At 37.8% G+C, this 15,823-nt stretch overlaps 2 protein-coding genes across 21 annotated transcripts in view; one reads left to right on the top strand and one right to left on the bottom strand.

Annotated features, from left to right (window-relative positions):
- Positions 1-3,822, top strand: part of CAST (calpastatin) — a 130,195-nt gene extending 126,373 nt beyond the window's left edge. For all 12 annotated transcript variants that reach the window (XM_037012161.2, XM_037012153.2, XM_037012154.2 and 9 more), the window contains 2 exons: positions 2,329-2,390; positions 3,282-3,822. In XM_037012161.2, the coding sequence (XP_036868056.2) occupies positions 2,329-2,379 (51 nt within the window). In that variant the 3' untranslated portion in view covers positions 2,380-2,390; positions 3,282-3,822. The remainder of the gene's footprint in view (positions 1-2,328; positions 2,391-3,281) is intronic.
- A 1,326-nt stretch (positions 3,823-5,148) lies between these two features.
- Positions 5,149-15,823, bottom strand: part of ERAP1 (endoplasmic reticulum aminopeptidase 1) — a 45,539-nt gene continuing 34,864 nt past the window's right edge. For all 9 annotated transcript variants that reach the window (XM_073233590.1, XM_037012140.2, XM_037012146.2 and 6 more), the window contains 7 exons: positions 15,158-15,341; positions 13,701-13,857; positions 12,886-13,070; positions 11,833-11,994; positions 11,191-11,331; positions 10,572-10,653; positions 5,149-6,830 (listed from right to left, as the gene is read on the bottom strand). In XM_073233590.1, the coding sequence (XP_073089691.1) occupies positions 6,675-6,830; positions 10,572-10,653; positions 11,191-11,331; positions 11,833-11,994; positions 12,886-13,070; positions 13,701-13,857; positions 15,158-15,341 (1,067 nt within the window). In that variant the 3' untranslated portion in view covers positions 5,149-6,674. The remainder of the gene's footprint in view (positions 6,831-10,571; positions 10,654-11,190; positions 11,332-11,832; positions 11,995-12,885; positions 13,071-13,700; positions 13,858-15,157; positions 15,342-15,823) is intronic.

Below are 15,823 nucleotides of genomic sequence, written 5' to 3'. Positions count from 1 at the left end.
GAAGTAAAACTCACTGTTTGCAATGATATATAGAGAAAATGCTGGAGTCCACCAAAAACTGTTAGAACAGACTCAGTAAAGTTGCAGGATTCACAAAATCAATATACGTAAATCTCTGTGTTTCTACACACTAATAATGAACTGTAAGAAATAGAAATTCAAAAAATCTCATTTATAATTGTATCAGAAGGAATACCTAGGAATAAGTTTAATCAAGGAGGTGAAAAACCTGTGTGTTGAATGTTACAAGACATTAATTAAAGAAATTGAAGGCACAGATAAAAGATTGTCCATACTACCCAAAGCAATGTACAGATTCCGTGTACTCCCTATCAATATTCCAATGACATTTTTCAGAAATAGAAAAAAAACCCTAACATTTGTATGGTACCAAAAAGGATCCCAAAAGCTAGTGCAGTCCTGAAAAAGAACATAGCTAGAGGCAACATGCCTCTCTGATTTCAAACTATGTTACAAAGCTATAATAATCAAAACAGTATGGTATTGGCCTAAAAACAGACAAATAGAACAGGGCAGGGAACCCAGAAATAAACCCATGCATACATGGTCAATTAATATATGACAAGGGACCTATGAATAAACAATGGAGAAAGAACAGTCTTTTCATTAGATAGTGTTGAGAACGCTATACCCCTATGTTGTACACCATACACAAAATTAATTCAAAGTGGAGTAAAGGCTTGAATGTAAGACCTGGACCATAAACCTCCTAGAAGAAAACATAGGCTGTAAGCTCCTTGACATCAGACTTGGCAGTGATTTTATGAATTTGACACCCAAAGCAAAGGCAACCAAAGCAAAAACACATAAATGGGATGACATCAAACTGAAAAGCTTCCAGACAATGAAGGAAACCATCAACAAAATGAAAAGGCAGCTTACCAAATATGAGAAAATATTTGCAGGTCATATATCTGATAAGGGGTTAATATTCAAAATATATAAATAACTCATACAACTCAATAACCTCCCAAAAAAATTTAAAAATAGGCAGAGGATCCAAATAGACATTTTGCTAGACATACGGATAGCCAACAGGTACATGAGATGTTTAACATCACTAATCATTGAATAGTTAGTATCAAGACAAGAAATAAGTGTTGACAAGGATGTAGAGAAAAGGGACCCCCTGTGCACTGTTGGTGGGAAAGTAAATTGGTACAGCCACTATGGAAAACAGTATGGAGGTTCCTAAAAATATGAAAAATAAAACTATGATTATCTGGCAATCCTGAGTATTTATCCAAAGAAAATGAAAACACTAACTCAAAAAGATAATGCACCCCCATGCTCATTATTTACAAGAGCCAAGACAGGGAAGCAACCTAAGTGTCCACTGGTGGAATGGATACAAAAAATGTGGTATATATATTATGAAATAGTATTCAACCACAGAAAAGCAGGAATTTTGTAATTCCTGAAAACATGGATGGGCCTTGAGTGCATTATGCTAAGTGAAATAAATCAGAGAAAGACAAATACTATAATCTTACCTATATGTGGAATCTAAAAACAAAGCAAAAAACAAACTCATAGATTGGTGGTTGCCAACGTCATGGGGTAAGGAGTGGGTGAAATGGATGAAAGGGGTCAAAAGGTACAGACTTACAGTTATAAAATAAGTTATGGCAATATAACATACAGCATAGTGACTATAGTTAATAATACTGCATTATAAATGTGAAAGTTGCTAAGAGGGATCTTAAAAGTCCTCATCACAAGGCAAAAAAATTTCTGGTGACATGTTATGTTGACCATTTTGCTATATAAATATCAAATCATTATGTTGTACATCTGAAACTAACATTATATGTCAGTTATACCTCAAAAAAACATGTAGTAAAATCTATAAAGGATGTAAGAAACTGGATAATTAGTAGCTCATGCCATTATATCTCAAATAGATAAACTATTTGTTTGCTTATTTAATTTCAGTTATACAAAGTACATGATCAAAAATAGAAAGCATAAAAACCTTATGTACTAAGTGGATTAGCTGCCCAACAATTCCCCCAAGTAGAAGAGACCACCATAGAATGAATGAATACCATCCAAAATCAGCTATGTATTTTTTTGATTACCCTGGCCTTCAGAAAAAAACATGTCTAGAATAAAATATTTAGAATCACTTAAGGTTATTTTCAGTGTATAAACTTGAAGGGAAAGAATTTATAGTATTTGGGTGAATGAAAAGAATATACTTAGAAAAGACCATCTTATTTTTCCCTACCTTCTAAGTTTCTACTGGTTGATCAGATTTTTGATATTAAAAGAAGAGATCATTGATGAGTTTGCTTTCCCTTTTAGGCAAAGAAGGAAACTTCCAAGCCAAAAGCTGATGAAAAAAATACAAGTTAAAGTTCACACTGGTAAGTTGGGTGTGTGTTGCAAATGAAGATAATTGTACCTTCTAAGGACCTGGGTGTTACAGGTGACAGGAAGGAAGTTCACCTCTGAGTGTTCCATCTCTCTCTTTATACTATTAGTGTAAATTGCACATTTTAAAATCTATAGAGTAATTCCCTGAAAAGCAGTAAGTGGAATTATTGTAGTAACAGAATGTTTAAAAACATTAATCTTATAATGAAGAGCTCTTTAAAATACTAGGCCAGGCCCTTAAACTAAATGACCATCCAAGTCTATTTGACTCTCTGAAACCCAAATGCAGGTGGCTGTGATAAAGCCACATTAGCATGTCACATCTTACAGCAGTATCTCCTTGAGCTTTGCAGTTACCCAAAACACCAACACACACAGTAAGTAACCCACAGAGTCTGGTCAAAACTACAGGATTTTTGGAACAAGAACCAAGGACAAGACCACTTTTGTTCATTCATAGTTTTTAAAAGTTTATGGTGACTGAAGAGCTCTTATAGGTAGGTGAGGGAATCTCTGAGATCTATCTAGAGAGATGGGCTCTTATTAACTTCAGAGAGAAGTGGACTTATTCTAAGCCTACAACAAGCTTAAAACTGTTGACCAAAGCCAAAGGAAATCAACATGTGGGTTAAATTCCCTTCAGCTCTCTCACCATGATCCAGTTTTATTTCCTATAAAGAGGGAGGTATAATGATTAGAATTGCTTTAAACAGTTTTTTTAAATTTTCTGTTAAAATCCAGTCTCATTTACTTAGAGGAAATTCCTTCTTGTTGTCTGTTGTGTTTTGTGTCTTTATGTTTTTGGGTTATATTTACTATGCCTGTAACTTAGAAAATTGTATCAAATGGTTTATTGGATTTTTTTCTTTTAATTTTTAAAGGTATCTGCATATAAAATCTTCACTGTAGATGGTGACTCTTGCAGAACAAAAGCCTTGGACAACATAAAATTTTTCTGGGTGGCTTCTAGAGAAAGTGGTATTTGTTGGGTCTTTGACATCCTAAACATTGGTTTGTTATTCTTTTCCCAGAAAGAAACTGAATTTGTCTAGTTCACTTGTGTTATTGTCCTGAGTATTGATAAACTCTGAACTTACAAAAATTGCCTTCAGTTGGGAGAGAAAGGAACTTTATATTTCTAAGAGATATACTTGATAGTTTGTTTCTTAAAGCAACACACACAGAAAGGAAAAACATTTGCAAACTTTTGCACATTCTACACACAGTGCCTGTAAATCTCATTAGTATGTTCAGTTTGCACTTAAATTTTGTTGCTGTTGTTAACATTTGAAAAACAATGCTTTAAACATACTTAAATGTTCTGATTTCTCATTACCCCTTTCCTCTTGGGCTCTTGAACTGTATTTGATACTTTTTTTGGGTTAATGTTTATAAGTCAAACATAAAATATTATACATTGGGCACATATCTCATCTTGGGCTGCTAATAATAAATTAATAGATTACCTGGATAGACCAGGAAGCACCACATCCCTTTTTGGGTAGGACTCTTCTTTGCCAGAGGTTAGGACTTCTGCACTTTACAACCACCACAAAACATACTGAGACTTGAATCAAGTCAGAAGAAAATGCAGAGTATATGTCACCACAGAGCAAGTTCCAAGAATAAAACCTAGTTCATAGGCTATTCAGTGGCTTGAATCCTGTTGGTTTACTGTGTCAAGCTGGACTGTCATTTTCTTTATATAAAACCTGAGCAGTAATTGTTTGCTTGCAGCCACTGGCCACATTAGTCTTTGCACTGTATAGCATCTGGCTTCATGGAAGTTAGGTTTACCAAACTTCTGCTTAAAAAATATATATCTGAAATTTTAAAACCTGCTTTTTCCCCCAAAGCAATTTAAGAACTAGGCTCTGATGTCGCATAACTTTGAAAGGTTTCTCAGATCTTTCTGAATGGTTTATGAACACAGCACTGATATCATTGATGAGATTTTGATAAGTATTTAATTTCATCTTTATTTCCTGGTAGTGAATGCAGGTAAAGACATCAGGCATGTGTCATAAAACTGATTGAGAATTTGTTTCAGAGAACACAGCCTTCCTTAGCATCTGTTTAAAGTCTTTATTTATTAGGTCTAAGCAGACTTCACTAAAAATAATACCACAAATACTGTCTAATGGCAGGGAGTGGGCAAAAATAATAATACTGCTTATATTGGATACATTTTGTCACTCTAAAAATTCTTTAAAAGTCATGTACATACCTGTAAGATTTCAACCTCCACCCATGTTAAATGCTATGTCTCTATCTCATCAGAGATGCAGGAACTATTCTGTTCTAAATCTGGGAAATATAAGCCAGTGTTAAGGTGAATAAACCTTTTCAAGGCACTGAGAAGAAAATAAAAAACACTTTTCCTGAAGGATTTTAACTGTATCTAATTCTTCCATTTGGGTCATATAAAAGTTTTTTTTTTTTTTAAGTGAAACCTTTGACATTGACAGATGTATTTGCAAGGATATGATACAGTATCACTAATTTCCATCCATATATAGAAGTATTTTTAAATGACATACCAAAATCCAGAGATTTAAGAAATGCCTATAAAAGTAAACATTTATTTAAGGTACTCTGAATATGCCTTTTTGTTTACTAGAAATAGCTTCAAGACTTGGGTGTGTACTAGTAATTAATGATGACTTGAGTAAGCTACAGTATCTAAATTAGTCTTTTTTTACCCATCTAGTTAGTTAGGAGGAAATATTACAAACATCCACTTAGAGATAAATAACAGACTTTTTATTATGGAAAGTTTTTGCACATTGTTGTGGCAGTATTGCATCTCTCTAGAAAATGGCCTTTTCCAAAAGCAAATGAAATAAATTCCTCAGGTGACCAAAACTGAAAACTTATTTCCATGTTTCATTAGTCAAGATATAAAATACAAATAAAGATATTTTACATTAAAATCATGGCTTTGTATGTTTTTAAGAAAAAAAATACCTGAGAGTGGACATTACCAGTGATTTTTGTTTTTTGTTTTTATTTTTATTTTTCAAACCATTAAACCACACCATATGTATAAAAATGGAATTGGAAACACATTTATGTCCAGAAAAGTCACTCGATGGCACAGAATATTAGAACTTCACATTTTTGATATCATATTCCTTTAAGTTAGTAAACTCTCAAAAGACTTCAGTTCAAAGACAACAACACACTATCCTCGCTTAGCTAACATAAGCAAATATTTTCAGCTTCATAATACATTACCATTTATTGGAGACTCTGCAAAGAGCTATTGGCAGTAAGTGCCAATAACAAGCTATTCAGGAACGATAGACTCAGCCCAATAAGGAGAGAACCTAACCCACCTAAGGATCGACAGCTTTAGTGTTCACCTTCGAGTGAAAGGTCTCTCCTCTAGACCTGGAGGCCCCTGTGCTTTTACAGGAGAGACAGTGTATCAGTCAGGGTCCCTGAGGAAACAGATGGCACACTCAAATTAGGATTATCTGAGGAGGGTTCCATAAAAGGCTTTTTGTTTGTTTTTAAAGCAGGTGTGGGCAGGCAGTGTGGAAACCACAAGTACAGCCAAGATTGGTAAAAGCCAGGCTCCCATTTCGCCCTTCACCCGGAAGGGGTGAGAGGTAGCAGCAGTTACCAAAATGCAGAGGTGGAGAAGTTCTGCATGGGAAAGAGGGCCGGCTCTCTGGGGCCGAGATCTTCCGCGGGGGTCAGCTGGAGGCAACCTGCAGGGAAGCAGGGGAATACACAGCCCCTACCCTCTCCCTGTGCCCAGCTCCAATCAGCCCCCCAGGGAGGCTGCCCAAAAGCCAGAGAGCAAGGAAACCTGATGTGCTGGGCCTACAAGCCAGCCCTGGGCCACACGTAAGGGAAAGCAGGAAGCCGACTCGGCGCTGGCTTCACTCATCTAGGGGTTCCCTGTTCAGTAGTTCCCACTCTCCTGTCTTCCAAGAAGACTGACAAAGCAGCTGTGGGTGACAAGCACATCTGGAGCAAGGGTTTAAGTATGAAAAATAAAATGAGAAAAATAAGGTACTTTGTGCCTCCACAGTAGGGAATCTACCACTTGGGTTAATGTTGTGGGTGAACACCTGTAAATGAAACACATGGTAGCAATACCCCATAGACGAAAAAGTGGACAGCCAGTCTTTTCACAGAAATAGTTGAATGAGTAAGGAGCTGAAGGAAAAGGAAGCCTCCTCAGCGGGAGCCAAATAGCCATCTCTAGTTTCAATATATTCAGTCAACAACATAGATCACAGCAACTGGCAGGGAACAAACTGTTAGAGCAGTTCAAGCTTTTCATTTTGTAGCCACACTCTGATTTTATCAAAATTCTTATCCATCCAACGTATGTTTTCCTCAATGGCTTCAATTGTTTGTTGGACACAGCGGAGCTGAGAACCATTTTCTTTCAAAGAGCTGAAGAATCCTTTTACCTTTTAAGAAAAATAGGGTTTTTAAATTTTTGATTTATTATATTACACAAATATAATTTAAGGCTAGTTAAACTGAAGCCAAAATTCCAGCATTTCAAAATTCTATATAGAAGGCAGCGCCAGGTGTCTGGATACGATTATATACACATGAACTTAAGCTATACAAAATGAGCTCATGCCTCGTGGTGTCAAGTTTTTGTGTTTTTTTCTCTGCAGCTCATTTATTCACAGTTGACAGGTTCTACAAGACTTTGCTGTATACCATTTTATAATTAACATTTGAGTGTCTATTTAATGTGTATTCATTATATATACACAGAAGCAAACTAAATTTTTTTAAACATATCTAAAAAACAAAATGTACAGAGTATCTTCTTAGCCCTGTAAGTGCAGTCTTTCTCCATGGGCCTGGCCTTGTATGTTATTACAGAAACACAGTGGGAGATGGAGTTCTTAGCAAGTTATGGTGGTAATATCCCAACCCTTGCCAAATTTTTTTTATCCCAATCCATACTTCATGTATTGTTCCCTCAAGATAAAATCCACACAAAGTTCCCCATGCTTTCAAAAAGAGTCTCTTGGCTATCTCCTTGAAAATATCTTTGTGGTTTGATCACTGGGTATCTTAACCTTTTTAACCTCACATGAGAAATAGGCTGGCGTGACCCATGGTGTTGACCATTGTGCAACACTGTTTCACCTTAATGGGTTCTTAACCTTTTCCCATAAATTTCCACATCAATCCACCAATTTTTGATTTTGTAGATAAGAAGTAAGTCTAAACCAAGATGTATTTATTCAGCATGGGTTCCAGACAATTAATTCCTTAAAAATCCATGTCATAATACCATAAATTTGGAAATAAGAGAGGGGTAAGAATTGGCTTTTGGAAGCTCAAATTCTGATTTTAGTGATTCAGGGTTGTTTTAAAATTGTATCTCAGTACAATTTGTCAACTTTGCCCTCCTGCTGTAGCAACCTAGAACACACGTGTCCTGCTCCCCTCGGCTGCCTGAAGTTGTAGTTCAGCCTCCTGTTTCATACTCTCAGAACTCAAGATTAATGTTCAATAAAAAAAACACTGGGCACTCAAACCACATCAGTAATTTTATGAATTGGTCACTTATTAGTTGGTTCCTGCCCACCATAATACACCACTGAAAAGCAGACCTACAGGAGCTGGGACAAAGCCAGCCGGTGGCCCTCACCCTCAAAGGCCTCTGGACCCCAAATTTTCCATCTCCATCTCCCTTGGGAACTTAAGCATCTCGACTGAGTATTTGATTCAAACCTGCCACTTTGAGAACATTTTGTGTGTGACAAGCAGCCTGATTTACGGATAGAAAAACAGATTTATCCTATTAATGTGCTCGACCTTGATTTAACTTCTCTGAAACTATTTCCTCACTTGTAAAAGAAGGATCATCTCTACACTGAAGAGCACTGGCGAGGGCGTAGTTATATAATATGGGTAAGGTGCGGAATCTAAAGCTCAGCGTGTATTAGGGGCTCCACCTCATCCACTATTCATGAGTATTTACTCCGCTCATTATTTACCCCTTTGGCTTAATTACCAAGCTAGACACCGAAGGCGAGGCGGCAAACCAGGCAAGCGCCCTCCCTTCAGGGAGCTTATAGTCTGAGAAGACAAGCAGTAAATTATGACTGCTATAAATACACTGCTGTGGAGAAAATAAGCCAAGGCTACAATAATAACCAGGGAGAGGGTGGCCTGCTTTAGACAGAGTGGTGTGGGAAACCGATGGACAAACTGAGACCACCAAAGGATACAATGAGCCGTTACTGGGGAAAGTAGGGGGAAGAGCAAGCAAGGCAGAGGGCAGGGCTGCAGAGGCTTAGAAACAGGAGAAATGCCTGGTGGCCCAGGGGCAGGAGGAGGCTGAGCGGCCGGAACTACGAGTGAGCCCAGGAGAGTATGAGAGAAGTGGCTGCAGAGGTGGGCAGGGACCAGGTCACCACAGTCTGGTGCGCATGGCAAGGAGAGGTTGGGAACCTATCACAAGAGCAATAGGCAGGGTTTCAAGAAGTGGTCAGTCATGGGCTGATTTTCAGTTTTAAGTGTGGAAAACATTTCGATACTGGCAAAGTGGCAGGAGGGAGGCCAGTTAGGCAGGCGACCATCGCAGGCCAGCCAAGAGATGAGAGCGCCTGGGCGGGGCAAGGGTGAGAAGAATGGATAGGATGCATACGCTGGAGGCGGAGCCACCAGGACTCCGATGAACTGCACAGGAAGGAAGGGCTGCGGTGGCCATCCATTTTCTGTCAGATGGACGCTGTCCATTCTCACAATGTCTCGGGCTTCTGTGCTGCCACGCCCTGCCCCAGAGACATTGCACCTGATGTTTCCTCTGCACACAACATTCTCCCCCTAGATATCTGCACTTCCTTCAATATCTGCTCCAATGTCTCCTAATCATCCCTAGACCACAGCACCATCCCTTACCCACTGCCTCACACCTTCCCTGGCCTTACTCCTCTTCAAAGCATGTACCTACCTGACATAGATCGACCGGTTTATTACTATCTGATTCACCTGTAGAATTTAAGCCCTGTGAGGGCAAGAGCTTTATCTATTCTGTTCATAGTCACAGTCCCAGAATCTAAAACCATATCCATCACATAGTGAATGTAGTGTGTCTTGAATGAATTAATTAAGAAAACAAAATGAATGAACAAGTAGATGAATGAAGTGTCTTATTGCTACAGATCCAGTCTATGGACAACCATCTAGCTAGTCATAAGCTATGATGGCTCCTTAGTCATCACAGAGAATACCTCTGCTGTAGACCTCACTAGAATTCAAGCTGGAATTATTACATGCAAGTCAATTTTACAAGCCTATGAAAACTGGAAAAAAATATAAGGGACATGATAGTTCCCTTTTCAAAGCACACTCCCTATATCAAGCTAGATTATGGTGTAACCAAATTATACAATGGAACTATTCTTTAAAAAATTAATATTAGGCTCTCAACTTTTATCTAAATGCAACATATTTTTAAAGCCATGCAAAATTTGCTCTACAACTTCACTATAGGAAACATTACAATAGAAGGGACACCACAAAACAGTCAGCCATCAAATTCCTCAGTTTGAGAGGGAGAAATGTCTGCTTTTGTAGAAAACTTGTGTGCTCCATGGTTTTGTCTTATCAGACAATACTATTCATACTATTTTTTCATTTTCCCTTGACTTTTAGAAAGCTGTGAAAAATCTGGAGTATAATAAATTTTCCTTTTCTATCCATTATGCAGCATTTTCTTCTTTAACAATTTTTTTTGTATATGGACCTTATAGGTTGTCTAAAATTCTTTCTGAATGTAGATGGTATATATATATATATTATAAGTATCAGGAGATGATGAACTGGATAGGGAAGAACCTAGACTGCAGACCCGTCTCACAATAGCTAGATGATCACTGCAGTCATTTAAACCTCTAATGATCACTCTTGACATCCTACAATAGGGATTGCATGTCTAATTTCTTTAAGCCTGAAGATTCTTAATGGCAGAGCTAAGATTTCTTAGCATATTTGGGAAGAGACACAGTTTTCTATAGTTTATTTGTAACTTATTTTTGTTCATGTCAGAAACACGATAACATCCCAAACGAACGTCTACTAAGAGACAAAATGCATTTGTAATTCATCACAACCTTATTTTGTCTACCCCATATTTATTAGTTAATTATCACTTAGGTTTAAAAAGTTTTTTTTACCTCTTCAAGCTTTGCTCTTGTAGAGAATTGATCTGTTGTTCCCATTACCATGTTGGCTATGGTAGATGAGCCAAGTCCAAACCTGTAAGTGGAAATTGTCAAAATATATTGTGAAATATTAATTCATTCAACATGTATTTTTAAGTGTTCATCTATGTTATAGCATTTAAAAACTGCTTAGGTATGAAAAAGACGTAAGGCATGATCCCCAGGGGTGAAGATCCAGTTGCAAAAAGTACAAATAAACACACTAACAGCTGAATAAAAGATTAAGCACCCAAATAAATGATAGAGGTAGTAAACACTGAAGAGTTAGACAAGGACAGATGCAAACAAGCCACAGTGCTAATGGAAGACCGGGGCTGAACTGGGTGGAGGCTTCAAAGGTCAGTGGGGCAGGAAGGGATTATTCCAGACGCAACAGAAACCTTCACTATCCAGATGCATTAGTTAACACTGAATTACGTTTCATATTTTCTAAGCATATTTTAAGTACCTCTACTTTTATCTTCAATCAAAAAAATCCCTCTAGATTATCACTGTGGTTTCATAAACAAACCTAAAACACAGCCAAGGTAAGGAACTTCTCCAGCTATAACACAATTTTTGCGCTACTTACTTTTGTACAAGTTTGTCCCAGTTTTCCCTCAGAAATTTCCAGGCCAATGGATATCCCACTGGGTTTCTGCCAATAGTTCCAAGAATATCCGGAAACTCTTGAGTTTTTATTATATCTCCCTTAAAGCTTTGATCTAGTAACCTAGAATTATTAAGAGAAAAAAAATGTTAGCCAAGAACAGGCCCTGAAAAGTTATGAATGACTTCAGTAAAACAACCTGTAAAAGAGAAAAGCCAATAATAAAGGCCAAAAAAGATAAATAGGTAACCAGAGCCCCGATAAACTCACTATAGCTATGTACTAATAAAAACTGCCATTTATACAGTGCTTACAGCACCCATTCTTATACATTCTCTCATTTGCTACTCATGAGAGTAGCTAAGAAAGGTTCATCTAGAATATATTTCTAAATGTGTTATTTTAAAGACAGACAAGCCTATACATCTTTAAATATTTTTCCCAACACCTTCTTCTCCCTGATTATTTATGACACTCATTAGATGTGTTCCCACTTGCATAAATGTTCCCAGCAGAAGAGGCCATTCCTGGCCAAGAGAACAAGATTAGAGGTCAGAAGAACTCTCCAGATATCTGACCTAACTTAATTCCTCCTGGCCCCACGAACATGAATGAATCACTTACCACTGAAGCTTTTCCTTATCTTGGCTAACACAGAGTGCAAATACAATTTGTGTTTTCTCGGTACTGGACAAAGATGACTGGTATTTATTATAAAGAAAATCCCATCCTTCAGGGTTCTGGGCCCCCACAGCAAATACTGTCAAGGCCACATCGCTGGGCAGCCTGTGGAAAAGAATACACCATGCAAGAGTCTGAGATGTAGGAAGTATGTCTGGGTGCATAATGGTGACCAATTATGAACTGATAAACTGGTCCCCTGATCAGAGAAGCATGGCTGGAAATATAAGTGAAAATAACCTTTCCTTCAGCTACATTTTCTGAAAGAAACAAGAAAGAGTGTTTTAAATGAGGTTTTAAAACCTACTTAACATCTAGCCTTCTGAAAAATACAATGTGAAATGCCACTTTGATAAATACCTACATACCTAATATACTTTAACGATGCTGGCTGACTCAATAGGTGGCCACTTTTCAACTGAAATCAAAGAAATCAAAACTAGACTCAAGATGCAGTCCATGAACCAAAGTCAAGAATCCAATAGGACCACCATCTGTAAGCATTTCTCTAAGTATATTGCTGTCTTGATATTTCCTGGATGGGATCTAAACCCCAAACATAAAAGGACACTAAATAGAGCAAGAATAAATTCCCAGACAGGGGAAGACCCTACTTTGCTTAGGCAGGGTCAGCATCCTCTATGCCCCCTGCATTGGGGACACTGGAGGCCCAAAGAAGCTACTAGAAGGTGCTGTGCCTCTGTTCCTGCCCAGGACAGCTATCTCAGTTCTGATGAGGCTTTGGATGCTGGTGGTATAACATGGGGTTTATTCTAATCCTAGCCTGCCTCTCCAGATATCTGACTCTTGTTCATAGAATTTCCCTCCTAGCACTTCTTAAAATAGAAAGTTGAGAGATACATAGATAAATCTTAAAAAGCAATTTATTTTCCCAAAAAGGGGAGACTTGTCTATAATTGACTTTTTTCTCCCAAAATGTGACACTGACGATGAAGAACAAAAAGATAGCCTTTACACAAACTGGTAAGGACAGACCTGAGATTTCCGTTGGCTTCCTTCCACGCTCTGAAGAAGCCTTCCGCCCTCTGTACACAGGGCGGGTACCGGCGCACGCAGGCGAAGAGGAGGAGCTGACTCTGCAGCATTCGCTCTGAGATGGAGCCGCTGTCTGTCCAGGTCTGCTTATCAATGAGGTCCTTCAGCAGCCTGATGAGAAAGGCCTGAGGGAGAGCCGACAGTGTCACCAGCACTCTCCCAGGTCATCTAAGGTTGTATAATCCAATACACCCTCAGGGGCTGGGGATTATTTTTTAAAGCTTAATCTAGCTATTATTTTTAAAACTGCACAGTTCTGTTTGTACTTGTAAAAACAGCCAAAAAGAAGAAGTAACAAGTGATTTTAGTATTTGCATAGCAACCTTTTATAAACATGTCATCTACTTAAAATCAGGATGAACTGCCACTATTAAAACAAACCAAAAGAGACAGTTTATATGACTAGATTTCAAGAGCAAATTAGACAATAGGACTTCATGACATTTTGCCAGAAACAACAATTTTGTTTCCCTTCCTCAAGTACCTGAATCCCAGACCATCTTAATAGCCACCATCACAATAGAAAAGTAAAATTAAGGATTAGCAAAAGGAAGGGAATAACAAATCCATGAAAATGAAATACAGAATCTAACATGGGCCAAAATAAAACCAAAATATTTGTGAGTCAATCTAAATACTGAATTAGCTTTAACTTTTCTTTAATATATATCAAGACATATATACACACAATGGTAAGAAGACCCACAGAAAAGCAAACCAGTTATATAACTGTTCAATTGATTTCAAGCCTTTACCTTGAATTGAGTTTCCACTTCATTCATATCTCTTTTCTCCATTAACTTATATATAGGTATCAGCTCATTCAAACCTTGGAACACAGGCATAATTTCAGTTTCATGTTTCAAGTACAGGGTTAAATCCAAGGCTTTTTCAATTGATAGCTTTCCAATGCTGGTTAAAAGACACCATGGTTAGCATTTAAAAGAAAATCCAGGATATCCACTTTTTGTTTCAGAAGATATTCTAACAATCTTCCAGCAACACAATCAGATATACAGGCCCTCTTATAAGTAATGACTTTTATATTAGTATCTTTTCTATCAAGAATATCTGGCATGTTTACCACTGTGTAGGACGTTTCTCAATAGAGCCTGGGCTGACCTGTAGTTACGATAAAATGGAAGCATGTCAGCATCTATCCCTTGAAGAAACATTGGCATGTGTGCTCAACTTCCAGAGTAACGTGGAGGTTTTGATCAAATATCTTTCAGGAAGCCTAGTCAGAGAGACAGCCATTCAGCAAAAACATTGAGTCCCTGGAGTCAATACATTCTCATCTCCATTTCATAAAGAAATGGCATAAACCCTTCATTACAGTGGTAGGATATATGCTCAGATACATAAACACAAAACCCTCTAAGATTTAAGCAGTGATATATGCTAGAGAGAGGATTATTTTTAGGCAAGGAGAAATAGATGAGCAACCCCTATCTTCACCCTCCACCCCATTGCTTAATATCACCCTAAGGGGCCCAGAAAAAGAATTTAACATTTAGAACAGAGGAACATGGAATATGAGGAGAATTACAGAATTATTCCTTTCCACCTGAATCATTCCCCTTAGGACTTCAGTTCTGCCTAAACATGAAGAAGTTTGAGCTTTAGGTTTAAGGACCATTTTCTTAAAAACCATTGTCATGGGCAAAAACATTATAGAGTGAACATTATCCTTAACAACTCAAAAGTCATATAGTTAGGCCCCATATTTTATGAGCTGTATTCCATAAAGATGTTGCAAAGTTCAGGTATCCAGTTGGGGGAAAGAGGAATCCCTTCTTTAATCCAAGAGATGTAACGAAAAGAACTTGGGCCTGAGCCACTTGGTCTTCTAAGGAGGCATCAAGATCTCTAAAGACCCAGCTCTGATCTGTTACAGCAGGACAAGTCTGCAGGGGCTAGGCCAGGGGCTGCTCCGGGAAGCTGGCTCCTGATTTTCTACATTTTTGCCTCAGTCTGATCTGAGTTGTTACTAAAAAAGATTAAAATACAGTTCCTTCCTTTACCTAACTTAGGAGACACAGATGGGAGGTTAATAAGAAGGCTACAAGCAACCTTGGATTACTAGAATTTAGGGGAAAACACCCTTCAAATTCTTATTAGCAATCAATCGTTTTCATCTGTAGAAATCAAGAATTTGAATGATAATAGCTGATTTCAGAAATCAACCAAGACTCTGAGGAGCTTCTATTACCTGACAAGCTGAAATGCATTGTTAATGAGACTGGCCCGGTCATGACTGCTGATTGCTGTGTGGGCTCCTTTTAAAAGGCCAGTCAAAGAATCCCAGCCATCGTCCTCATAATGCACTATGTAATAGCCATTCATTCCCACATTAAATTTGATCCATTCCACCTCTTCTGGGAGGATAAGCACATCTAGAGAAAATAAAATAAATCATAGCTCCATTTTCTCTCCTGACTAATGAAAGCTTTTCTGACCAGAGAGGACAAGAAAACCAGCGGCAAGTTTAATATTGAATGATTTTAACACTGAAATGAGTTTCATACTGAACACACTTCTTTTAGAAACCAGAAATCAGCATCCCAACAGACAAAGCCAACACTAGTTTAGACACCAGTTTTGTGAGATTTATAAATCTATGAGAAAAAAGCATCCACATTTTAGGCCATATATACAATATAATTCAGCAATATGAACAATATAATGGAGATTTTCACCAGTAATCCTTCCTTCTTAGCATTATATGGCTCAATTGCTTTAATCTCTATTGGTCTTTTCTTTTTTTTTTTTGCAACCAGACTATATTCTTTTACTTCTTTATTCTTCACTAGAAATCAAAAGCCAAACATGTGTTAAAGAAACAGGCTGACCCCTATGTTCATCACAGCACTTTTTA

This window comes from Manis javanica, chromosome 1 (assembly GCF_040802235.1).
Source record: "Manis javanica isolate MJ-LG chromosome 1, MJ_LKY, whole genome shotgun sequence".
In the NCBI taxonomy this organism is placed as follows: Eukaryota; Metazoa; Chordata; class Mammalia; order Pholidota; family Manidae; genus Manis; species Manis javanica.
This window is presented reverse-complemented; position numbering and strand designations above follow the sequence as displayed.